Source organism: Anthonomus grandis, chromosome 2 (genome assembly GCF_022605725.1).
Source record: "Anthonomus grandis grandis chromosome 2, icAntGran1.3, whole genome shotgun sequence".
Lineage (NCBI taxonomy): Eukaryota > Metazoa > Arthropoda > Insecta > Coleoptera > Curculionidae > Anthonomus > Anthonomus grandis.
The window spans coordinates 35,331,889-35,358,368 of NC_065547.1; the positions used below are offsets into that span (position 1 = coordinate 35,331,889).

General features: G+C 32.3%; 1 protein-coding gene across 1 annotated transcript in view; it reads right to left on the bottom strand.

Annotated features, from left to right (window-relative positions):
• Positions 1 to 2,261: 2,261 nt before the first annotated feature.
• LOC126748821 (ankyrin repeat domain-containing protein 50) overlaps positions 2,262 to 26,480 on the bottom strand; it is a 68,950-nt gene continuing 44,731 nt past the window's right edge. Inside the window, exons 15-21 of the mRNA XM_050458307.1 lie at positions 25,205 to 25,421; positions 23,775 to 24,008; positions 23,327 to 23,523; positions 17,511 to 17,667; positions 11,468 to 11,648; positions 7,214 to 7,444; positions 2,262 to 2,650 (exon numbers count right to left, since the gene is read on the bottom strand). Coding sequence (XP_050314264.1) covers positions 7,273 to 7,444; positions 11,468 to 11,648; positions 17,511 to 17,667; positions 23,327 to 23,523; positions 23,775 to 24,008; positions 25,205 to 25,421 — 1,158 coding nt within the window. The 3' untranslated portion in view covers positions 2,262 to 2,650; positions 7,214 to 7,272. The remainder of the gene's footprint in view (positions 2,651 to 7,213; positions 7,445 to 11,467; positions 11,649 to 17,510; positions 17,668 to 23,326; positions 23,524 to 23,774; positions 24,009 to 25,204; positions 25,422 to 26,480) is intronic.

The following is a 26,480-nucleotide window of genomic DNA, read 5'->3' on the forward strand; positions in this document are numbered from 1 at the left end:
ATACTGAAAAATAATTTGGAAAATCGGAAAGGGTAGTTTTTGCAAGGGTAGGGGGTTAATTCGTGAATAACTTTTTTTAGGTTATTTTCTTCGCAACGTGGGTTCATTTTTTAAAAACTTTTTCCTACAAAAAAGGTACTCTTGTTGCACATCGCCCAGAACGATGGTTTTCGAGAAAATTGAAGGCAAAAAGTTTGCTCTGATGGGCTGCTAACTGGTTAAACAACATAAACTTATGAAAGTTATGGGGTTTCAAAAGTAAACAAGTAGTTATTAAATAATTAATTGAAAAATCTAAATTTCATGATTTTTAAAACATCGTATTGCTTTAAAAAAACGAAATAAACCAATTACCAAAATTCCTTATTAAATGCATACTTATTTGATTCATTAGCCTAGTTTACACCGCGAGTACCAAATATTCAATACGCGGACCCAATCCCCTATTCTCAAACTCAACGTGCGCGAGTTGACAAGTTTACACGTAAATTATTCCAAATTGTGACTTAATAGGTTTGAGAATATGTAGAGGTTTTAGTCCGCGTACTGAATATTTGGTACTCGCGGTGTAAACTAGGCTAATGAATCAAATAAGTATGCATTTAATAAGGAATTTTGGTAATTGGTTTATTTCGTTTTTTAAAGCAATAAGATGTTTTAAAAATCATAAAATTTAGATTTTTCAATTAATTATTTAATAACTACGTGTTTACTTTTGAAACCCCATAACTTTCATAGGTTTATGTTGTTTAACCAGTTAGCAACCCATCAGAGCAAACTTTTTGCCTTCAATTTTCTCGAAAACCATCGTTCTGGGCGATGTGCAACAAGAGTACCTTTTTTGTAGGAAAAAGTATGTAGTTTTTAAAAAATGAACCCACGTTGCGAAAAAAATAACCTAAAAAAAGTTATTCACGAATTAACCCCCTACCCTTGCAAAAACTACCCATTCCGATTTTCCAAATTATTTTTCAGTATCACCATTTGATTTTGGGTCAAAATTTATGGCAGAGGATTTTTTTTCGAAATTTTATCTCGTTTTTTAAGCCTACAATTTCAAAAAACCGTTTTTTAAATTTACCCTTTCAGTGCCCCTAACTCCCTTAATATGCATTTTCCGCCCTATAGTTATAGGAACTTTTTTTAAAATTTTTAGGAGTACTATCACCCCTCGAATTTTTTTACATCATTTCAATGACACCCTGTATACTGACAAAGTAAAATAATAAGTAAAACACCAAAAATTATAAAAGTCAAAAAAAAATATTATAATAAACTAATGAGAAATGTATCCTTTTAAAAAAAATTCTACATATTTATTTATCATGTGGTTTTAATTTTAAAAGCCTTGCATTTATGCGTACTAGATCCAGTACTAAAAATAATAGAACAAATAATAATTTTTAAATTTTATAGAATATGTAAACGTTTTACTTACAAACTAATATTGAAGATACAAAAATATTTCATTAAACTCTTTAAAACATTATGAGATCCTAACGAAAATTGGTCTAGATTGACAGGCATAATAAAACATGTTTTACTTCTAATTATTTTAGAAATATTCATCTAAATAACTGGCCAATTCTAGCTTTTTTCTGCAGTTTGACCCGTCAAACTACACCAATTATTATTGTTCTTTATTGTGAGATTTTGCTCTATGTATGGCTACTAAGTATTTTCTGCTATTTTGTTACTTTAACGACGTTCTACGGTTCTCTTAAGTTTCGCAGACATAGTGACATTTTTTGGACAACGCAATGAAAAAACTTGTCTCAACTAAAACTTAAAAATGTAAGGGTTATTTTAAAGCGAACCATTGGCTTATGAAAGAGAGGTTTATTTAAAACAAAATAACCCATATTTATATGTTATTATATTTTAATACTGTTATTAATGTTTGCCATTATTTTTTAATGTTACCTATGTAATAAAACAGCAGAAATCCATTACAAACTAAAGCTCGAAAAATAATGAAAAATCTTTAAGTAAGTCTACATAGGTAATTTTAGTACAGAAAATGTATCCTCTTATCAATCAAGATCTTTCAATTTATAGGCCCGCGCGTATTAATATTACGACTTTCATATGCTTCATATTTGGAAAAGGGAAAGTAATTCCCACACCACACACAGCATCTTCACACTATCGAGGTGGAATGAAAAGTTGACAGATCTTGATTATGAGTAGGATTATCTTATGTGTTTTTTAGATAAAAACAAATAGGCTTAATGTTTCTGAGAAATTAAAATATTCATAAATATCCTGTCTTCTCAATTCCTATTATTTCATAGTAAATCAAATGCCAAATGTCAACGACATACACAAGAACTGCCCCTGATGAATTTCCCATAAAATAAGTAGTTGTTAATGTCATTGGCATTTTATATTTAGCTTTATTATAGATACATTTTCCATATGTAGCCGAGTACAAGCTAATTCTCTAATACTAACTAACCATTAAACCTATGGTGATCTATCACAAATACCTACTAAAACCTACAAACTTGAAAGCAAAATCCTTTATCGTTGAAAACTTAGGCCCGAAACATACGATTAAGAAAACAAAAGTGGATCTATTTGATATCTTATAAGACTAGGAGTTGTATCTATCAGCACTAGTTAATTTATTAGTGTTTCGAGTTTAATCCTGCAAAAAAAGAATGTTACGAATTAGTTAATTGTAGTCGTAATATAAGCAAATATCGACTGTTAAACAGCAAAAGGCCCTAACCCACATTTTCCCGAAAATGCCATTTCTCTTTCAAAATAATAGCGGAAAAAAAAGAGTTTATTAAACTAACGCCCTAAGCCTCTGTAAAATATATATATATATCAGCTACAATAACAAAAATCAAACCTATGCCACAACAAAAAAAAAATCACATAAAAAAATATCATCTATTAAAAAAAATTTTTGAGTAAAAAAGGCCTTACCCGCAGTTTTTTTTGGAGAAATCAATGAAAAAAGGCCTAAGCCACAGACTATTCTTTAACGATCAAAATATTTTCAAATTATAGGGAAAATTAATATTTTCAGTTGGCAACTATGTTAGCCACATGACATTGACAGTCGAAATCATTTAATCCCGCTCTCTGCTATACCCTGCTGAAGCGTCATCAAAGTTTTAATAAACTATTCAGTTCTTGTGAGAAAAGCAAGTTTAGGATAAGTACAACTTGGTTTTTACGTTTTACTAAGTCTATGGTATGTAGTATTTGCATGATACTTTGAACTATATTTTGCATGTTGCAATAACAATTATTTCAAAATAGAATAATTTGAGGTTATGTGGCTTCGGGCTTTTTGCTTTGTATGACTGAGGCTTAGGGCCATTTGCTTTAAAATATTTGAGGGATAGGCCTTTTTGTAACAATATTTTTTATATACATGTGGCATACGCCCTTCATTTTTTCTTAACATAATTATTTATTTTAGAGTATTTAGTTCAATTTAAATTAATAAAATAATTAAATTTTCTTTAATTTTGTATTTTGAAATTATTGCACTTACTTAGCATGGCTTTTTTTACAGAATTCGTGATCATAATGGCAAACCTAAAAAGCAGAACTAAGAAAATGGTACTGATGGTTAAAGATCAAAATATAATAGAAAATGAGAATGAAGACAAGGCAAACAAAGATGAATTACTACTGATAACTGAGGCTACCAAGGAAAATAATATAGATGTAAAAGAAATTGAAAATCTTATGAATATTGACGATGATGAATTGCTAACTCTCGCCGACCAAGTGGTGGCAGCATTCGAGCAGCCGCAGTTTAACTTAGATCAAAATGTTATTGAGATTGAGGATATGGATCAAAACAAAGCTGATATTATTCATGTTCAAAAACATAATTTCCAATCCAACGATGAGATGCATGACAGTAGTTACAATACAACAGAAGAATCAGAATCATCATACTTAGAAGAATATGAAGAAATACATACTAAAAGGAAAAGACCAACTAAAAATAATACTGAGAAAAAGAATGATCCAAAAGCACTTGAAGTGTTTATTCATCATGATCGAAGTGAAAAAAATGATTGTGAAAATAATATCGAAAGGGTGGCTAACGAAATGGAAACTCATAATGAAGAAGAAATAAATAATAACGAAGAAGAGATAAATGTTATTGGCGACGATGGAAAAAGAAGACAAAAAAAAACAAATAAAAGAAAGGTTGCCAAACAGTTACGTGCAGAAGCAAAGTGTACTGGTCTTCAAAGAAAAAAATTATTCCTGCGAGACATCTTAAGCCGAATCCGTGCAAATCATGTCAACATAATTGCACAATAAAATTTTCAGCAGAAGAACGAGAAGAAGAACTAGCCAAGAAGCACTTGTCGATCAAAAAAAATCCAACCATGAGGGATTTTTGTGTGCCAGTTTTGATATGCAGAAAGTTTTGAGCACACCACACGGTCAACTAGATATGCGAATTTACTATTATAATCGATACGCAGTTTATAATGAAACCATTTACGAAGCAGGGACACGGAATGCTTACTGTTTCTTATGGGAGAAAGTGATGCTAAAAGGGGTTGCAATGAAGTATGTTCTGTTTTATATAAATACCTTTTACTTGTCGATGAAGCCGTGGGAACAAAAGAGATAGCTTTGTACTGTGACTCATGCATAATAATAGAGCTGTAATGGCGCTCCTCGCATTTTTCTTAAAGCTTTCTAAGAATGTAATATCAATAAAGATAACTTTTTTAATTCCTGGTCACACTTACATGCAGGTGGACAGTGTTCATGGAGCTATTGAATTATATACCAAAAAAATGCTAGTATAGGCGCCTAGTGAATGGCCAACAGTGATAAGGAATTCCAGAGTAAATCCTCGCCCGTATGAAGTTATAACACTAACTTACAGTGATTTTCATGATTTTAAAGACATACAAAAAAGATTTTGGCCCGACAAAATAAAAAAAGACACCAGTGGAAGCATAATTAAATATCTAGACATTAGACAAATGACTTTTCTTAAAGAATCTAATGAAGTCCAATTTAAATATTCTCTTAAGGATGCCCCCAATTTCATTTTCTTGGATACATGTGGATCCAGAAATATGCAATTACCTTCACTTTACAATGCTTCGCTGTCAATAGCAGCAAAGAAATTAAGTAGCATCCTCGAAATGTGTGAAAAAAATTTTATACCTATGGCATATCAAAAGGAGTATAAGGACCTTACTGGAAAAGAAGAAATGATGTTAACTCTACCTGAGTCCGATGAAGAAGACAATCCTACCGAAGAGTTTTAAAAAATGTAAAGAACAAAAAATTCTGATTCATTACTTCATTATTTTTGTTACATTTTGATAAATACTTAAATGCTATTGGTTTTTAAACCAAAAATATAGGCATTAATGTCTAAATTAGTTAATTTTATTAAACCGATTAGTAAAGGTAGGTATTTAAAATGGTACTTTAGTTATTGGACTAACCCAGATAACTTTATGAGGTTTATAAATCTGTGTAAGTTACAAAGGCCTAATCAACATTTTAATTATTTTAAAATAGATGGGTCTGCATTCAAGGACTAACGACAGTGTACAATAATATCTGACAATATGCTTCTAAAAACTAAAAAATAATTTTAGATACATTTTATAAAATAAAATTTTTGCACGTTTTTTTCGTTTCCTATAAAAACAAAATTTGCGGCTTAGGGCCTTTTGCCGTTTAACCGTCGATATGTCAATATAAAATAAATTACAAACTAAATGCTCGCTTTATCTTGGGCCACCCGATGTCAATTCAAATTTAAAATTTGAATTGACACTTACATTATAATAAATATATTCATTAAGTTGATCAAGATAAAATCATGGGTTTAAAAAAAAAGAATAATTTTGTCTAAGGTTCTTTGTTTTGATTAGTAGACGTCTTTTTTATGCAAAAATAAAGGTATTACTCGACCAATTATTTAAATTATGTAATGAATGCTGCCGTGTAAAGCAAAAAGTAAAAGTGAACTGCATTTAAGTTAAATCCGAGAAAATCAAGTTTTACTGTTTCAATTTGTAATTGAAAGAACTCATTCTTTAGTGTTAAAGAATAATTTCTAGGGTGCTTAATGGTCGCTGAATCCAATTCTGTGTCCAAATCCAAGTCTAAGATTTATAATCTATAGCAGTAATTATTTCCTGCAGTTATGGTTAATCGTAATACCTAAGTAGTACTTAAAAAGACCGTAACGGCAGTTACGAATATCGCCAAATTTATCAATCTGCCAATTTTAGATAAAGAGTCACAGAAAGAAGGATATTTGCAGGTTCTAAATGCAATTCGTCGGAATGTTTTGTCCCTATTTGCTCAAATGATTCGACTTTGTCGCTTCCAAGGACGCCACTACTCAGAATACGAACATAACCGACTGCAGTTCGATATTCATGATTCAGAAACAGTCGCATATAGTTTAAAAATTAACAATAGCCGTTTATAGTTTAAAATATTTAAGCGGTTCTTGGAGCTTTCGCAACCCCAAAAGAACGTAAGTTCTGTTACCGAGTTACGTAGAAAAGTTTTTATCATCTTTAACATGGAGAAGTATTTTTCAACTTCAGTTGTTGACATGGGTGTGGCTACCAAGACTTCCAGCAGCTTACTAGTTTTTAAAAAGTGATCATGCTTTCTTCCTGTGAAACTAACGATAAAAAAGGAATGGCTTTAGAAATAATTTGAAGTTCTTCTCTTTCATAAAGTACTTGCAGTTCTGTTTTAGACCGGGTTTCTCTAAGAATGGATAAACTTTAACTATCTGAGAAAGGAATTTGTCTGGAAAGCTTTTTTAAATTTCAATCAAATGTTCTTTCATAAATAAAGCGATAGCTACTGCTGCTGATATCCTGTAACAGTAAATCGAACTTTAATCTCTAGTTTTTTATTCATTGAAACAGATATATCGGAACGAGGATAAGGTTGACTTTCTGGTGAAATAGGTTCATCGGTTTCTACAAGCTCCGAGTCTAGTGTGTCAATAAGTACATCATCATATGAAATCTCTGCCCTTCAATCTAAGTTTAAATGCACCGGCTTGTATAGATACGGAAACGGTTAAAAGAGTTGTTCTCTGTTCAAGGAAAACTGTTAACTATTGCATTTATTTCAGGGAATAAAATACTGGGAATACCTTTGGGATCTTCAAAAATAATGTTTAAACTAACGTAATTTTATACATTAATAAAAAAATGTATCTTACCACTTGACTGACTAGTATAATTTCACACATAAACTAAAACATTAGTGTCTACTTTTATATTACAATGGGGTCTCTTTTCGCCAATGAAAACTGTTTGTTTTTGATGCGGGATTTGCTCCAGATGTGGACTTGCGAAGATTTGCCGCCGCTGTATCGAGTCCGTTTTTCACATTGGCCACCAATCGAAGTGCAGGATTTGTAACAATACCGTTTCGTTTAGATTTTTGATTGCTGAAAAATGTAGAAAAATAATGATCAATATTATGTTTACAGAAAATTGCTATCATTAATACAGATTATTTAAATGAAATAAATACAAAAAAAATAAATAAAAGATAATGACATTATATTCTCTTATGGATTTGATACAACATAGTATTCGTATCAGTTTGAAAAAGCATGGAAGCTGCACGAAAGAGAAAGGAGAAATGGTCCTTTATGCATCGACTACTACCAAACATTTGTCTCTATGCTCTGATTTGAATTATTCTGTTAATTAATTAATTATGATTTATTGTCCGACCTCCTACTACTGTAATAAAAACTCTTTGAAATTAAAAATTATTTTCTACTTTTTAGTTCGATTAGCAATAAAAATGTTCTTTTAGTTTTTTAAACTATTATTTATTTAAATTCAAGACTAAATATGTGAATGACGACGTGAGTAATGTAATGGTACTAGAAGAAAAAATGTAACTAAAAATGTAAAAAATAATAGCAATTTTATTCCAATACGTGCAACGGATTTTGACTTATTATTTTACGGGTATGTTCCTTAGGTCGACACTCTACATATACAGGGTGTTTCATAATTAGTGGATCAAACTTGGAGGGGTTGTAGGTGGCCTCAAAATAAGCAAGTTTGCGCCATGAACACCTATTCGAAAATGATTAGATTTTGAGATACAGGGTTATAAAATTTTAAGAAAAAATCTTATTTTTAACAATAACAATGGCAAAAATTCACTTTCTGGCACCGAATTCCACATTAAAAGCAAGTAAATTTGTTTCCTTATAATAAATATCGAAAATATCAAAAGGATGAAACTAAAAAATTTAAATTTTAAGGGTTTAATAGGTTCTAGTCACGCTACTGCTAAAATAAAAAATTAATTATGTATTAAAAAATAATACTAGATCCATAGAAACTACCTAGTAATTTTCAGAAAAATATCTACAGTGATGTCAAACTTATCGTGAAAAATAATATTTTTTCTTAAAATTGTGTCATCCTGTATCTCAAAATCTAATGATTTTCGAATAGGGATTTATTGCGAAAACTTGCTTATTTTGAGGCCCTCTACAACCCCTCCAAGTTTGTCCCACTAATTATGAAACACCCTGTATATGTGGTATATAAAAAATGAATAGTTTAAGAAATTCGTAATAGTACAGTCGTGCTGTCATTAGAAATGGTCGAATGGATGCAAAAATTAGATAGAGGATGAAATTTTGACAATAAGTTTTATGGGTTGAGAGAGTGCAAAAACCAAAAATGCTAACAAAAATTCCGAGGGTTTTTTTTTTAGGGGATGATTGGGGATGGTCTTGAATTGGCGCTTCCCCTTTCCACTTACAATTTTGACTCCACGAGATAAATTGTTCAAAAAAATCAGAGCTACCTTTTCTTCCACAGAGCCGAATTCATCCGAGTTGATTTAGAGGGTGTAAAAAGGGGGTGAAGTTTTGAAAAATTGGTTTTAAATTAATAACTTTCTTGGAAAAAATCCCACGAATTTTGTTCAAATAGCAAAGTTATAGCTCCCAAAAAGACGCGTATATTGATATATATATCGACTATGCTAAAATTTTTGACATCCCCAGAAAAATTATCAAAAAATCCAAAAAAGGTTTTACCTTTAATTTGATAGTAAAAGCAATCCTTAACTCCGTACGTAAATTACCCTTATGGGGGGTGAAAATTTTGAAAAACTTTTTTGGAGAAACTATCGACTGTACGATGTTGCTTCTACGCGACAAATTGAAGCAAAAAGTCTAAGCTATCATTTATTCCACAGCAAAGAGGTGATAAATTGCATTTTAAGGGCTGTAAAATTAAGGCGCGCATATTAGAAACCAGTTTTTTCGAGTGATCTCTTCGGGTAAGAATTTTTCATAAGAATAATAATATACTTACTAACCTTACCCTTAGTTTGAAGGTGTGCAGATAGCCAAGTATTACATTATGCTGCCTTGAATAAATACATTGTTCCCGAGCCATCAAATAACTAAACTTTCTTTTACTTTACACTTTACCCCCATCAGAGGGATGCGTGTGTGTTGAAAGAGGGTCGATATTATAATCCTTGGATGCGTTCTTTTTTGCTTAACACCTTTGTGATGTACTTTCTCATCGAATTGCCTAAACGTTATTTACAAGACCATCGAAAACAGATACAACCTTATGTTCACACTTTAAAATACACGATACACGCTTAGTTGATCATGCAAAAAGTAGTCAAAAGTATAAGTAACAATCGTAGAGTAAGAAAGTAATGAGTTTCCAAATTTCTCGTCACTTGAAAACAAAATTAAATGAATATTGTGTAAAAGTTGAAGGGGGATAATATGTCAGGGGTTGTTTTCACCCCGAAATATTTTGATAGTCGAGTCGTCCATCAAGAACATTCAGAATGTTCTCGCGTAATGCCTGGTTTAAAAATTATTTGAAAAACAGACAGTTTCGAATATTTCACCCCTCTTATTGAGGGTGTAAGAATTGAGACAAAGGGATGATTTCATAATCAATCGAAGCATCTCTTTGCGTTCTACAACTTTCCTATTTAAGACAAAGTTGAAAAATTCTCACCCAAAGAGATAACTCGAAAAAACTGGTTTCTAATATGCGCCCCTTAATTTTACAGCCCTTAAAATGCAATTTATCACCTCTTTGCTGTGGAAGGAATGATAGCGTAGACTTTTTGTTTCAATTTGTTGCGTAGAAGCAACATCGTACAGTCGATAGTTTCTCCAAAAAAGGTTTTCAAAATTTTCACCCCCCATAAGGGTGGTATACGTACGGAGTTGAGGGTTGCTTTCACTATCAAATTGAAGGTAAAATTTTTCTCCACCTTCTGTACATCCAACACTTTTTTCTTTGATGTATAGTTTTCAAGTTATTTCAAAATGAAAATTTTTTGGATTTTTTGATAATTTTTTTGGGGGGTCAATAGTTTTTTGCATAGTCGATATATATATCAATGTACGCGTCTTTTTGAGAGCTATAACTTGGCAATTTGAACAAAATTCGTGGGATTTTTTCCAAGAAAGTTATTAATTTAAAACCAATTTTTCAAAACTTCACCCCCTTTTTACACCCTCTGAATCAACTCGGATGAATTTGGCTCTGTGGAAGAAAAGGTAGTTCTGATTTTTCTGAACAATTTATCTCCTGGAGTCAAAGTTGTAAGTGCAAAGGGGTAGCGCCAATCCAAGACCATCCCCTAAAAAAACCCCCTTCGGAATTTTTCTTAGCATTTTTGGTTTTTGCACTCTCTCAACCCAAACAATTTACTGTAAAAATTTCATCCTCTATCTAATTTTTGCATCCATTCTCATACACTGTACTATAAGTGTAAAGTAGTAAAAAAGTGAAAGGTATGTATTATGGACCGTTTCATTTGGGGATTGCATTTCTTCGCACGATGCTAAATGATCGAAATAGAATTAGAAAGTATTTATCTCTGTTCATTCAGATTAAACAAAAAGGACTTTAGTTAAAAAAATTACCTTTCAAAAATATATTTTATTATAATGTTTGAAATGCTCGTACGACATAAATTCGATTGTTAATTCTATGTGTTAGCATAATATCCCAAATGTTTTCATCCATTTGAGTGACAAGTAGCTGCTTATTTAAGAAAACAGTAATGCCAACCTTATTATAGTTCGAGATATGAAACCGCGGTAATCTCAAATAAAAAAGCAGATTAGGAGTATATTAAATTTACAGAGTCACAGATTTTACCTATTATTTGACACAGTATAAAACCTCCTTAGAAGATTTTTGTAACTGAGTTTTTAGTGTTTGGTTGGTGATATATGATATACTTTTTTGAATCAAATTTTAAGATTTCTCTTTTTCTTTTTTATCCACTGGTTCACTCACTTGGTTCTTTTCTTCTTTTCGTGAGAAGAGTTGGAAATTGGTTTCTCATTTTACTTAAGGACATGTTTATTATTTAAATATTATATGAAACTAATAATATTATTTAACAAACTCACTGCCAAATTAAAAACATTAATGCAACTTACCTATGTTTACTATTCGAATCTTTATCGTTCTTATCTTCCCCCTTCTTATCTTTAAACCCAAAAATGGAGTTTCCAGAATTTCCCAAGATGATCCTCATATGAGTATCACGTGCGAAATGAGTGTCAGGTACTTTCGCAAAGTTATTGTGCCTTAGTACTGGCTGGTAGATGTTCATTGCACCTAAGAACCATTACAAATAATTATTCCTCAATAAAAAAATATTTCACAAACATCAGTATATAATAATTTCCAATATTAGTTATTCATTATTTTAAGGGTAGAAGAATCTATATCACCCGACCGACGTGTCAAAATTTTTATGTGCTGCATATTTAAATTGTACTAATATTTTCCATAACCCAAAGTGTCTATAAAACAGATTTTGAATAAAAACATATTTTCTTTAAAAAATATAACTTTTTTCAATAATTCAATAAATATAATAAAACGCCTCTTCAACTGGACCAACATGCAGGTGTTGCCTAACAAATTTGCCAGGTATTCAGCAGTGCAGGTCTCGATTTAAAATGATGTTGGGCAACAGAACGCGATTTCGGCGTTTCAGGACTATTTTAGCGGCATGTTTAGCTCGAATAAACGTAGTAAAACATTTAACTTGCTGCACATTACAGGCATAGCAAAACTTTGATAAATATCTGTCAAATTTATTAAAAACTGTAAAAACCCATGGTTATGCAGTTTCAAGTGATAAAAATATAGAAGAGAATAATATTAAAACTGCCTGTAAGTAATTAAGAAGCAGTCAGTTTATTATTATAAGGTGGTCCGTAATAGGGAAACCATTAAAAATATATAGGGCTGTTTATATAAAAACTATTTCAATTGTTATAAATTGTTATAGTACATTTGCCAAAATTCGGTAACTATTTTTTTAATAATAGAAATGTATTGAAACTATTCCCTACTAAACAATCAATCCTCCATCATTATTATCACATTTATTGATTATTTTGAATTTAAACCCACATTTCTTTAAATATTTCTGTAAGAATGACTCTGATAATTGCTTCCCATTTGTGATAAGTTTCATGAATCATCTGGATTTTTGGAACCTCGTTGTTTTTGCATTTTTTTAATAAAATGCCTTGCAATTTAACAGTACCTGTTCTAAGTTCCTGTAGTTTTCCTGCATATATCTTTGTGAAATACCTATTTTACATTAAAAAGATCTTGTGATTTCTTGGAAAACTCGAAAACTTAGAATTAAATTTTCAATTCATACTATAGAACAAAAACTTAATTTGACTCTTAAATTCTCTGCAATTCATCTTCTGGGAGCGAAGCTGAATAATATTCGAAAAAGATCGCGCGAATATTCCATGGTAATACAGTAAATAATTTAGAAAATCGATGTTATCATAAATATAAATATATATATATTTTTTGATTTAAGGTTCTGTTTTTACGTTAGGCGCATGGGCTAACTGCGTAGCCCAGCGCATTTTGAATGGCTGCTACTAACGCCAATATTGTCTTGCGTCGTCGACGTTCTCAGTAGCTGCTTATTAGATATCGATTAGAGATGGGCAAAACTGCTTTTTTTAAGAAGCAGCTAAAGCAGCTTCGTATAAGCAATTTAAAAATAGGCATGGGAAAATAAGCTATCGAGCATTTTAAAGCGGTGTAGCCTGCGAAATGCGTTAAAAATATGGCATTGCTTCCGCTGTGACTGCTATGGAGTTATTACAATAATAAATTATGTATACCTATTTCTTAAAATTATATATGTATATACATATATATAAATTATATTTTTTTGTAATTAACTTAAATAAAATAATTTGAGTTATCTGCACAAAATAACAATTTATGAAGTGTAAATGTGTGTATCAGGGCCTCAGGGCGAAAATTCCCATTATTGATTGGCTGGTGCTGGTCTAAAGGTGTACTCTGGTGTAATAATACCAAAGCAAAGCGGGGAATCACTGGCCGCCAAACTAGCGAGATTTGTAAGCCGCCTGGGAAATCCCTGGCATGGCATTGTGTTGTTTTACTTTTACTGTTTCTTGATTTCGCATTCAGCTTTTTTGTTGGCGATTCCTGGAGCCTAATTGCGCTTTTTTTAAGTTTTGTTTTAATAAGTGTATTTTAAAGTTGTTAGTGTTTGTTAAGTCAGTTAACAAATATTTTGATTAACAGTTTTATTATTTATATTACTTTTTTGGTTTAAAAAACGATTTAGGTAAGTACTTAATATATATTTCTTATACAGTGTGTCCACGGATAGAGTGTTCGTAAGGTAAAAATGACGAAAAATTTGGGGCTAAATTCTGATATTCTGGGAATTGCTCCTGCTTATAGTCTTAAACGAATATGTTGAAAAAATAAATAAAATCGTTTGATACGGTTGATGGTTTTTTAGATGATTTAATGAAATTTGTTAAGACTAGAGTTTCTTTTCTTTTCGAAAACGTATATTAAGAAAAGTTGTTTTAAATTAAAAGTTATTACAAGCTCTTATAATTCTCAGACAATTAATAATATACAGGGTAATTTGGAGCTAATTTTATAAAAATAATAACATCTTACAAACACTCTATTCATGGACACACATATATTATTATTGTAATTACAAAAAGTGAGGGAAATAATGTTTATTCAACAAATTTTTTTTGAGAAATAAACGGTTTCTCTCATGTGGCTGTTCTCTTATATTAATTATATATATATATATATTTTTAAGATATATGATTTTTTAAATACTTGTTTATTATATTAGTACGTTGCCTTTTTCTGCTTTTGTAGAATGTAATCTTTATTTTTGTATATTAATCAAGGTATTATAACATAATATATTTAAACAAGAAACACGTTTTTTTATATCGGTCAGTCAAAATAAGCAGTAAGCACTGTGTAATTATTTTTTAATTTAAAAAAAAAAAACCATGTACAAAATAAATTTTTGAAGTAAATAAACTCTTTGAAGTATATATTTTATATTCTATCTAACAGCTTTGCCCTCATGCCTTCATTCCTCATTGACGCTGACAAGTTCACCTTCACACTAGTTCACACTGCTTCGGTAGACTCAATAGTCGACTGCTTTCGGCTTCACACAGCCTCTGTCGCGGTTGCCAATGCCAACTTTTGAGTGATTTCACGTGAAACGTGAGGTGATTTCACGTTTAGTACAAAACTCCTTTTTAGAGAAGCAGCTTTTTTAAATATTAAAAAGCAGGGTGAAGCTGCTACTGTTAAGAAGCAGCTACAAAGTAGCAGCTTACGAAAAAGCAACCCATCTCTAATATCGATGGACAGTATGTGTTTACAATTGTCTATAAGCCGACGTGCGATTCCAAAATATTAGCAAATTTTTACGACTGGGCTTCAGTGGTAGCCCGTGCGCCTAATCCCGTAAGTATTTTTTATGTCCTAACGATTAATAATACTATAAAAAAAATGTTTTTTTTATTAATAGAAAATTAAGAATTTGAGAAAAGGCGAAATATTTGTTATTTGTACTTTATTAAAATTTATTATTTTTTTAATTTTAAAATTTTGTAATCTTGATTGAAATTTGGATTTAATTTTTTCTAGAGAAATAAAATAGCAAGATGTCCCAAGAAAAGAGGAGGCGTATTGAAGCATCCAAAGATCCAGCTGTTTGGTCAGAATGGTTTGACGAATGTCAAGTGACCAAAGCGAGGTGATGACTGAGAGTGAAGATTAAGTTGATAATCCTGAAGAAGATACAGTAAACGAAAGTGAGCATGATTCTTTATCGGATCAAGAGGCTAGTCAGAATAGTTCCGGTAATGAATCTGACGATGACGGTGAGTCTGAACAACCAAATAATTATTTTACGGGGAAGGACAAAAAAACAAAATGGAGAAAAGAAACTCTTAATGTTCATATAAGAACCAGAGCTCATAACATCATTACCCATTTGCCTGGTCCGAAGGGAATTGCTAGAAATGCAGAAATAACGGAGGTTGAGTGTTTAAATCTTTTACTAGATGAGTCTATCATACGAACCATTACTACCTGTACCAATATTTATATTGAAAGTATAAAAGAACGACTTGAACGAGAACGGGATGTAAGAAATACAGATGAAAGAGAGATAAGGGCATTTATAGGGATTCTTTATTTAATCGGTGTATTAAGATCATCTCGAAAAAACTTACATAAAATTTGGGACAACTCAAAAGGAAGTGGCGTAGAAGTATGTTACTTGGCAATGAGTGAGAAGCGTTTTAGGTTTCTTTTGCGATGCATGCGTTTTGATGACGTTAGAGACAGAAATCTAAGAAGAGAAATTGATAAAATGGCTCCTCTTAGGGAGATTTTTAAACAATTTCTGGCCAATTTTCAAAGATATTTTATTGCAAGTGAATATTTGACTGTCGATGAGCAACTTCTGGCATTTCGTGGACGTTGCTCATTCAAGCAATATATACCAAGTAAACCGGCTCGACATGGTGTGAAAGCGTTTTCTTTGGTGGACGTCAAATCTGGTTATACATTCAACCTTGAGACGTATGTAGGGACCCAACCTGAAGGACCACATAAATTTAAAAATTCCGGAGAAGAAATTGTCCTTAGATTAGTAGAACCAGTGGCAAACACTAACCGCAACATAACTGGCGATAACTGGTTTACTAGTGTGCCATTGGTTAAAAAATTACTTATTGAAAAAAAGCTTACTTAAACTTATATTGGCACAATGCGAAAAAATAAAGTAGAATTACCAAAGGAATTTTTGCCAAACAAAAGTAAAGAAGTGGGATCTTCTATTTTTGGATTCCAGAAAGACTGCACAGTTGTGCCGTATTATCAAAAGAAAAGTAAATCTGTAATGTTGATTTCAAGTATGCACCATGATAATGCAATTGATGCTGAAACTGAAGACGCTAGAAAACCTGAAATAATCACAATGTATAACCAAACGAAGTTTGCCGTGGATCGACTAGACCAATTGTGTGCAAAATATGATGTATCAAGAAATACTCGCCGATATCCGATGGTAATCTTTTATGACCTGCTAAATATTTCAGCAATAAATGCTTTATGCATTTATAAGTGTAATAATTGGAACAGAAAGATAGCACGGTCAGATTTTATAGAAGGACTTGCATGGGAATTGATTAGGCCTCAAATTGAATTTAGAGCTACACTTATCCAAGTATCTCCGGAATTTCGACGGCGCGCCCGTGTTTTATTGGGAATTTCAGAAGTGGTAACACCTCTCCCACCTGTAAATAGAAATACTGTCAGACGTTGTTCATTTTGTGCTAGGAATCGCGATAAGTCCACTCGAAAATATTGTAAAAGATACGCCTGTAAAGAACACTTGAATGAGATCTGATCTGTGTAGAGTGCATGCAGTAAATTTAGACCAGTTTTGTCTTTGTTATGTAACGTAGAATAAATGTTTATTTTTTTGTTTCGCCTTAGCATAAGTTTTGTTATTCCACGTTTTATATGATGTTTATGTTTTTTTTCTGCCAAAATTAGGAGAATTTTTTTAACACTTATTTTTGTATTTAAGTGCAAGATTAACTTCATAAATAAAATAAAATAAGTTAACCTAAAATTAAAAGCATTTTTTGTTTTCTTTTACAATATTTACATGTTACTATCTTATTAACATTTAAAAGAACTAATTTTTAAACTTTTTTTCTGAAGTTTGGATAAATCGATCCATTAAAATAAATAAATAAATTGGGTTATAATTTGGGTTGCTACCACTGTAGCCCAAGCGCCTAACCGTGTCAGTAATATCCACGCGCCTAACATAGGGTTAAAGGTATCAGACGACGATAGTAAGTAAGCGTCACACACTAGTTAATGTCAGAAGGCAGAAAAGTTGCAAACCCGTTTTCCCCCAAAGTCGGTTGCTTTATTGGAATCTATAATTATGAAATATCATATTTAAATCGTTGTTGTCATTTTAAGTCGTGGTTGTTACATACAGGGCAAGAAGAAAAAAGAGGCAGCTGCACGAAGCGAAAAAGACTTTTAGCCACTAATTACAATTAGGAATAACGGTATTACCTTATCTACAGCTTTTTAACTTACCAAAAGCGTTATTTGAACTATCATGAACCGGGCTTAAAGGTGGGGAAGCGTAAATAGGGCTTTGCGGCTCGCTTTGTAATGGAGAGAGTAACTTGCTTAATGGTCTTGTCTTACCACCTCTAGAACACTGCTGTAATTGTTGCGTAAAAGACATAGGCTGAAAAAAAACAATGTATTAATTATTTTCTTGGTGATAGCAATAATTCTAGCAGAACTAAATGACTTTCTTTTCAATACATTGCATAGTTACGTAGTTCTTAACTATGCAATATATTGAAAAGAAAGTCCAATTCATGGCATCTTCCGTTCTCCATGGCAATAACGCCAAAAGGAAACTTTGCTGGAGGAACCTCATTTATTTTTATATTTACTATTAGTTTCGATTATATGAAATTGCACGCTGGGCATTTTATGAATTAAATCTGCTGATTTGATTAATAAAATGATTACTTACAACTTTCTTTTTACAATAGTGCAAAGTAACTTATTTACAAAACCTACTAAAACTTTACCGAGATGTAATTTCTGGTTTACTGTCTTGGCATCTTAATATTACATATTTATCTATTTGGCATTAGGGAATATGAGAGAAAATACATTTTTAAACAATAATATTTAAAGCAAATATTGGCAACGATTAAGCTAATTCGATTTATGTTATCGAGAGGCAGCTTATGTCATTAAAACATTTTTTAACCATTTCTCCCCAATAAAAAGTTTACGAGACAAAGTGAAAGAGCTCTTTTTTGTTTACATTTAATTAATAGGGTGAACCGGGGTAAGTGTAATCAAAAAAATTATAGTGGCACTTTAAAATTTCATAATAAAAAAACCAAAAGAGAAATCGGGTTCATTTTTGGTAGGCACAGAGCTTATTTCTTTGTTAAATCAATGTCATATTTATTTATTTTTTGCCTGCTTTTGGTTTTTTTATAAACCAAAATAAAAAAAAAAACATGTACGGCTGCTAACTGCCATATGCCTTCCCTGCCGATGGATCTGGGGTAAGTGTACTATAGTATGAAAAATTCTGGGTTAAAAAAATAGCTTGATACCTATCTTAATTTATAAGGAAGTTATGAACTTTTTTCGTGGAGCAATGATAGGGAATAAAACTCAAAGATTTTCTGAAAAGTATATTACGTAGGTAAGTTGAGCAAAACAGGCTGTGACATGTTTTTTTTTAATTTATTTAACGTTATATGAGGTAAAGGATACTGGAAAAGTTAGTTCTCCTCTTCGCCCTAAAACGGGTTCTGGTAAAACTCGCTCTATATCTGATGCAGCCACTAAGTGATGGTCCTCTTGTTCAGGTCAGTGAAACACTGAACTATGCGCGTTTCGGTTTGATTTTTTTAAAAACTTAATAGTAGGTTGCGATTCTTCATCAAGCGTTGTTATTTGACCAGCATAGAAAAGTATACTTTTCTTTCCTTTAAATGAAACCAAAACCCAGTTTCCAATGTTAAGGTTTTCTACCCCTTTGAGAAACAATTCGTCTTGTTTTAATGCTTCTTCATCTTCCTCTAACCTTTTTGCATAAGTCTCAAAGGTGACGTCGTCGGATTCACTGTCACTTAAAATTTGCGGTTCGTATTCACCTGAAGAACTCTCATTAATATGTTTTGCTGTAATTTTTTTTGATTCCTTCTTTGTTTTCTTTGCAAATTCTTTCGCTTTCTGTGCTTTATCTTTCGCTATTCTTTCATCTTCTTTATCTTGCTCAGCCTTTTTCTTTTTTTTCTATGTTTTCTTTTGCTGTTATAATTTCAGCTCCCGGAGCTATCCTTTTTCTTCTTTCTTTTTCGTTAGGGCGGGGCGATTGCCTCACTGTTTCCAGCAACAATTCTTCAAATGATACAGAACCGCTACTTGGTGCTGCTATTGGTATTGGTCTACTTGGCCCTGCTATTGGTTCTGGTCGCGGATCTGATGCTAGCTGCTGCGTGGTTGGTTTCTCTCTCGATGGCTCTTCATGGCTGCTTGTGCTGGGTTCATTAAGAGGTTGTTCTGTGGCAGATTGGGGATTTCTCAAACGTTCTTCATATCTTCGTAGAGCTTCTGGATCATATTTAAAGCGGTCGATGACAGATCTACTAAATAGGCATATTCCTCCTCTACGAAAGCCCGCTGTCAGTAAAGCTGGATCTGTCTCTTTGATCTCCCGAAATTGTGCTCACAAGTACCGAAAAATCTTTCTTTGGTATTTTAACACCCACATGTTTTCTTTGGTACTCTGCTAATTTGGAATCCCACCGTGACTTAAGGCTCTTAAAGACCGCTAGGTCCATGGGTTGCAATAGGTGGCTGGAGTGTGGAGGTAATTTAAGTACAAATATATCATTTTCGACAGCCGCCTCGATAAGTTTTGGGTCTAAGTGCGTTGAATGTCCATCATACAAAAGCAGGATTGGTCTTTCAGGTACAACGTTGCGAATAAAAGTTTTTGTAAAATAGTTTACAAAGATTTCGGTTTCCATCCAACCATTTGGTGACGCAGTATAAGAAGTACCTGGAAAAGTAGATTCCTTGGGAGCCAGCCAGGTACTCCATAGATTTTTTCCCTTATAAACAATTAATGGTGGTTATTCTTGAAGCAGGGGCATTTTTCTGACCCACAATTTTAGTTTTACTTGGATCGAGCGTAAAACTAGTTTCGTCGATGTTATAAATCTGAGAAGGCTTATTTTGCAGGTCGTTATTTTCTAAGGTTCTTTTAACATGTCAAAATATTGTTCAATCACAAATGGATCATTGGCTTTTTTTCTGGCATACTCCAGTCCTTGTGGTTTTTTTAAAGATAGCCTGTGCCTTTTTTTAAAGGATAAGAACCAATCCTCGCCAGGTATTCCATCTTTAAATGGCGTTTTTATATTATTTTTCGTGACATATCTTCCCACCAATTCTAAGATTTCCTTTCTGCTGAGCCCCCAATCCCACTTCTCCATGATTTTTATGGCATTCACTAATTTTTCTTCATCAGCTGCAGGTATTGCGGTGGGTCTTCCTTTGGACGCGCTTTTTGATCCTCGGGTTCCTCGTAGGTGTTTTTGAAGAGTGAAAAATGGGATTTGATACCTCTGTGCACCACCACAAATACTGATACGATTTTCTTGGATGTTTCTGATCGCATCTTTTAAAAGTTCAGCACTGTAAGAAGGGTCTTGTTTCTTTTTTTTATACACTCTCACCATTTTGAAGGAACTCACTAGGAACTGTATAAACTAGTCTTAGATCGGTCCTATTTTAAAGATTTCCACACTGTCTTTACAATTAATTAAAGTCTTTGGTAAGTATTTACACTATTTCTTCGATATTAGTCTTAGCGTGTAACAATAGAGAAAATGATAGGTTATAGCCTAAAAACTCAAGAAGGAGGAGGCTGGGGCAAATGTAGTCAGTGATTACATTTACCCCAGTCTAAGTGATTACACTTACCCCATATGCGTATTTCGGTGGGGTAAATGTAATCGCTGGCATGCATTTTTTGTTAAGTATCGAAAATCAAATCTGATAGCAGAATCAACATCCTTGTCGAAAATTACCTAAGGGAGCAAAATATTACAACTAAATACTAATATTAGCAGTAGTAACAGGGAATTAAAATTCCTAAAAGGCACTCACAAAATTATTATAAATGTCAAAGTACAAAAAAGAAAAAGGGAAATCTTTGAAACTGGAACGAAGAGGTTAATAAAAAGTAATATGGGTATAAAAAGGGTCATATTTTCGAATTTCGAAGAAACGTTATAAAAAAAAATCATAGGGCTTGATTACAATTGCCCCATGATTACATTTACCCCACTTCACCCTATCTATTATTATTTAATTAATAATCTGACCACCAAGTCAGAAAACCATCATTTATTAAAAGTTTACCTACCAATGATTTCCCAGAATACTTCAAGAAGACATGATCATTGCAAAGGGTATTTTCGTTTGTTGAGGTTGTTCTAAACTGGTTTTTATGAGTCTGTTTGCTTATAATAGGGTAATGTGGACAATATTCACATTAATATACAGGGTGTCATTGAAATGGTGTAAAAAAATTCGGGGGGTGATAGTACTCCTAAAAATTTTAAAAAAAGTTCCTATAACTATAGGGCGGAAAATGCATATTAAGGGAGTTAGGGGCACTGAAAGGGTAAATTTAAAAAACGGTTTTTTGAAATTGTAGGCTTAAAAAACGAGATAAAATTTCGAAAAAAAATCCTCTGCCATAAATTTTGACCCAAAATCAAATGGTGATACTGAAAAATAATTTGGAAAATCGGAAAGGGTAGTTTTTGCAAGGGTAGGGGGTTAATTCGTGAATAACTTTTTTTAGGTTATTTTTTTCGCAACGTGGGTTCATTTTTTAAAAACTACATACTTTTTCCTACAAAAAAGGTACTCTTGTTGCACATCGCCCAGAACGATGGTTTTCGAGAAAATTGAAGGCAAAAAGTTTGCTCTGATGGGTTGCTAACTGGTTAAACAACATAAACCTATGAAAGTTATGGGGTTTCAAAAGTAAACACGTAGTTATTAAATAATTAATTGAAAAATCTAAATTTTATGATTTTTAAAACATCTTATTGCTTTAAAAAACGAAATAAACCAATTACCAAAATTCCTTATTAAAATAATGCATTTCTTAATTCATTCATAGTAAATGTTCAAAGTGACCACCATTCATTTCAATGCAGACATCTGCTCTTCTTCTCCATGATCTGCGTATCCTGTGGAATATCCCTGGGGATGTACGAATTTGATTGGAACAGTCGATAATGCGTTGACGTAGTTGCTCTTCAGTATTAATCGGCACTGAGTAAACCAAAGTTTTCAAGTGGCCCCAGAAGTAGAAATCTAATGGATTAAGATCTGGTGATCTTGCTGGCCAAGCTTGTGGACCACCACGTCCTATCCAACGCCTCTCAAAAACTTGGTTTAAATGATTCCTCACCGCTAGCGGAAAATGAGCTGGTGCACCATCATGCATAAAATACGTGATCTGCCTCTGTGCTATGGGAACTTCCTCCAAAAGTGCTGGTAGATCATGTATTAGAAAATTAAGGTAACTTTGACCATTTAGCCTAAAATGTTTATTATTATAAATAACAAGCGACTTTTCGCGTATTGAATATTTGGTACTCGCGGTGTAAACTAGGCTAATGAATCAAATAAGTATGCATTTAATAAGGATTTTTGGTAATTGGTTTATTTCGTTTTTTTAAAGCAATACGATGTTTTAAAAATCATGAAATTTAGATTTTTCAATTAATTATTTAATAACTACTTGTTTACTTTTGAAACCCCATAACTTTCATAAGTTTATGTTGTTTAACCAGTTAGCAGCCCATCAGAGCAAACTTTTTGCCTTCAATTTTCTCGAAAACCATCGTTCTGGGCGATGTGCAACAAGAGTACCTTTTTTGTAGGAAAAAGTATGTAGTTTTTAAAAAATGAACCCACGTTGCGAAGAAAATAACCTAAAAAAAGTTATTCACGAATTAACCCCCTACCCTTGCAAAAACTACCCTTTCCGATTTTCCAAATTATTTTTCAGTATCACCATTTGATTTTGGGTCAAAATTTATGGCAGAGGATTTTTTTTCGAAATTTTATCTCGTTTTTTAAGCCTACAATTTCAAAAAACCGTTTTTTAAATTTACCCTTTCAGTGCCCCTAACTCCCTTAATATGCATTTTCCACCCTATAGTTATAGGAACTTTTTTTAAAATTTTTAGGAGTACTATCACCCCCCGAATTTTTTTACACCATTTCAATGACACCCTGTAGAAAAGAGTAATATTACTATACAAAATCACTATTACCTGCATATTTTGTTGTGCTTCCTTTTGCCGATCACCGTGCCTACTTGAATGACTAGATCCTGTTAGATTGGAACTTGACTTGGAGTTTGAACTGTGGTTGCCAAGCGAAACCATTGATCTCCGTTGCTGATCTGTCCAATCACCGTTGCCAATTGGGTACATTATTGCTGAAGAAGGTTTTGTATCTACTGTTGAAGCTAAAACAAATACATTTTTACTATGAGAAAAAAAGTAATTTAAGAAAAGGTCTTCAAGAGAAGTCAAGAAATCAATAGATACCAAAACTTAGAATTCACATGATTGTTAAAAGCAAAAATAATGTACATGCAACAATTAAATTACAATATAATTGAAAGCGTAAAAGCATTGTAGTAACCGTATCAATATTGTTAAATGTTTTATTAAAATAAGGAAATAGTTAAAAAATTTATTAATAAGAAAAACTTACTCGAAGCAATTGAATTCGCACTGCTACTAGTGTGAGCAGATATGCTTGCCTGCGGATGCCCATGAGATGATCTTGTGGCATTGTAGTCTTCTAATAACCTAACCACGGCTCGATGTCCAGACTTTGCAGCCACTCTCAAAGCGTTTCGACCGCAAGAGTCAGAATGATTGGGATCAGCACCGTGTTCTAATAAAGCTACTACACAAAGTTCATGACCTTCTTGTGCTGCTATGCCTAAAATTAATTTGTGTTATTATTGAAACTACAAAAAAAAAACACTTAAAGATCACAAGCCTCAGGGTCTCATTACACAACTCATTTGAGATTATTAGCAAAAAAAAAGTGACTTCTAGTGAAGTACTATATAGTTATGGTTAAAAAAAATCAATAAAAAGTAGAGAACTAAAGTGAGGCTTTTGACACCAGCAAAAAGTTTGATGGTACCAGAGAGGCCATTGTTGACACCTGGGCGAGTTTTGTTAAATATCTTTTAGATAGAGGTTTTCTATTAAACTGTATGCAGTAAGAAACTCTGTCAAATGTTCAGTTAAATAGTATCAATTAACCTGTTTCTATCTTTCTAAAAGACCCATGTTTTAGTAGAATCAGGTAGGGGTTCTGTAAGTTATTATTATATAGTTTGTTTATGTTCTCGTTGGTTCCGTCCGAGTGTTTTTAGATTTTTGGTTTTCAAACACCAGTGATTTATAAACAAGTGGCTTAGGAAAACTATAAATTGTGTAAGTTACATTTTTATAAATGTTGTATTGTTGAGATTATTAGTGAGTTACTTACGTCTTTTGCAAACTTTGCAACTTGAATTCAAAATTTATAAAATATATTGAAGGGTTTGAGAAAATGATATTGAGGGGGTTTTGAAAATATTTGAAAGTCCGATGTTACGAGGATTCCGAGCTATCAAACAAATAATTTTCGTTAGGATCTTACAAATTAATTGAGTATACGAGTTAATTTATAAAAGTTTCTTCAAATTGATTGAATAATTGATGAAAGCTAAAGAGGGTCATTCCTTACAGTTTACGAGGCGTAAAAGAACTTTAAATACAAAAGCTGTAGGTCTCATCCTAAAAAGCCAGTATTCAAAAATATAATATAAATATCATAATCTTTAATGGATCACCCTGTATATTAAAATGAAATTTGGTAGAAGTAAATTTTAAAAACATATTTGTTAGGCCCGTTGGCCCATTTTGAAGTTATTTGCATTTTGAAAACTTGGTTATATTGTCTTACCACATCGCACTTGCCACGAATAAACGAAAATTTGTTGTAACGATTTAATTCATTGGCTGTCAGATTTTGTGTTTTATTATTCTTAGATGTTACGCCCAAGAAGAAAAATTAGAAATAGTTTGTTGCAGAGTTATGTTTATATCATTTAAAGAGATACATGAAACTTTTTAACTTACCCAAAGCTGTTGCACCTTGATTACAAGTGTGGTCTGGCAGCGCTCCATGTTCAAGTAAAATCTTAACAATGTCACTATGACCTTGCCAGCTGGCAGAGTGTAAGGCAGTTCTATTTTCTAAATCACAAGCGTCAACCTGCGCTTTACCGTAATCTAATAGCATAGAAACCATTTCGGTGTGTCCTTGCCAGGAGGACACATGCAGAGAGGTTCGACCCTGAAATAAAAAACAAAATAACAAAATTGTTAATAACTAAAATTTTTACGAATTCTTCCTTAATAATATACAAAAATGAAATAGTAATACAAAAATAAACGCATGTAGTTTTATTGTATTGTTACGATATTGCCAATGCCGCCAATATCATTCCAAAATAATGCAAGTGTGCACGCCGCATCACATCTTTGGAGACGCGTGGAAGGTTAGCGAATCTTAGGAACAGTGGTCTGCTGAATACATGGTCTCTTTATACGGACATAAAGAGTAGTAAATAAATACGGTGTAAATAAACCAGTTAACTATTTTTGTGCATCGAGTATTTTAATTCACACCTTAACGAAGGGTAAAAACGTTACAATATGTTTAAATTAAATATAAGTACGAATTTATCCAATTATGCCTTCACTCAGACATAACATTTATGATGTGATATTTGATCTAACTGGTTTTCCAAGCACGTAGATACATTACAAAATAATCTGTGACCTTATGCTTTTCTTTAAAAGCCGGCGATATTAATTTAATTTTTTTTCAAATAATTTTGTCAACTTATAATGTGCATAACACATGTATATAATGTATATACAGGGTGTTTCCTAACTACGGTACGAAACTATACAGGGTGAATCGTTAGATCATTTTATGAAAAAAAGTTCCTATGAACGCATGTCGGGAGTTGCTTTGTTTCTGAGATACAGTGCGATGAAGGTTAAAAAAAATAAAGGTATTTTAAAAATACTATAACTATCCTTAAACCGATTTGGTTGAAATTTGGTGCAGTTATTTCAAGTTATAAGACGCTTATTTAGCTGTAACTAGATTGAAATTATTAGGTCCAGTGGCGTGTCAGTGGGCACCACATGCTTATTGTTGAGAAAAAAAACAAGGCCAATAATTGTTTTGCAGCTTTTTATTTATTTTTGTATTTAAGCAACTAAAAATACAACTTTTTCGTATCTTATATTATCTTCATATCAGGCTTTGTTTTCGAAAAAAAAAATTTTAAGTATCTTTAACTCATTCTAAAAATTATCCATGGACGACAACATGAAATAA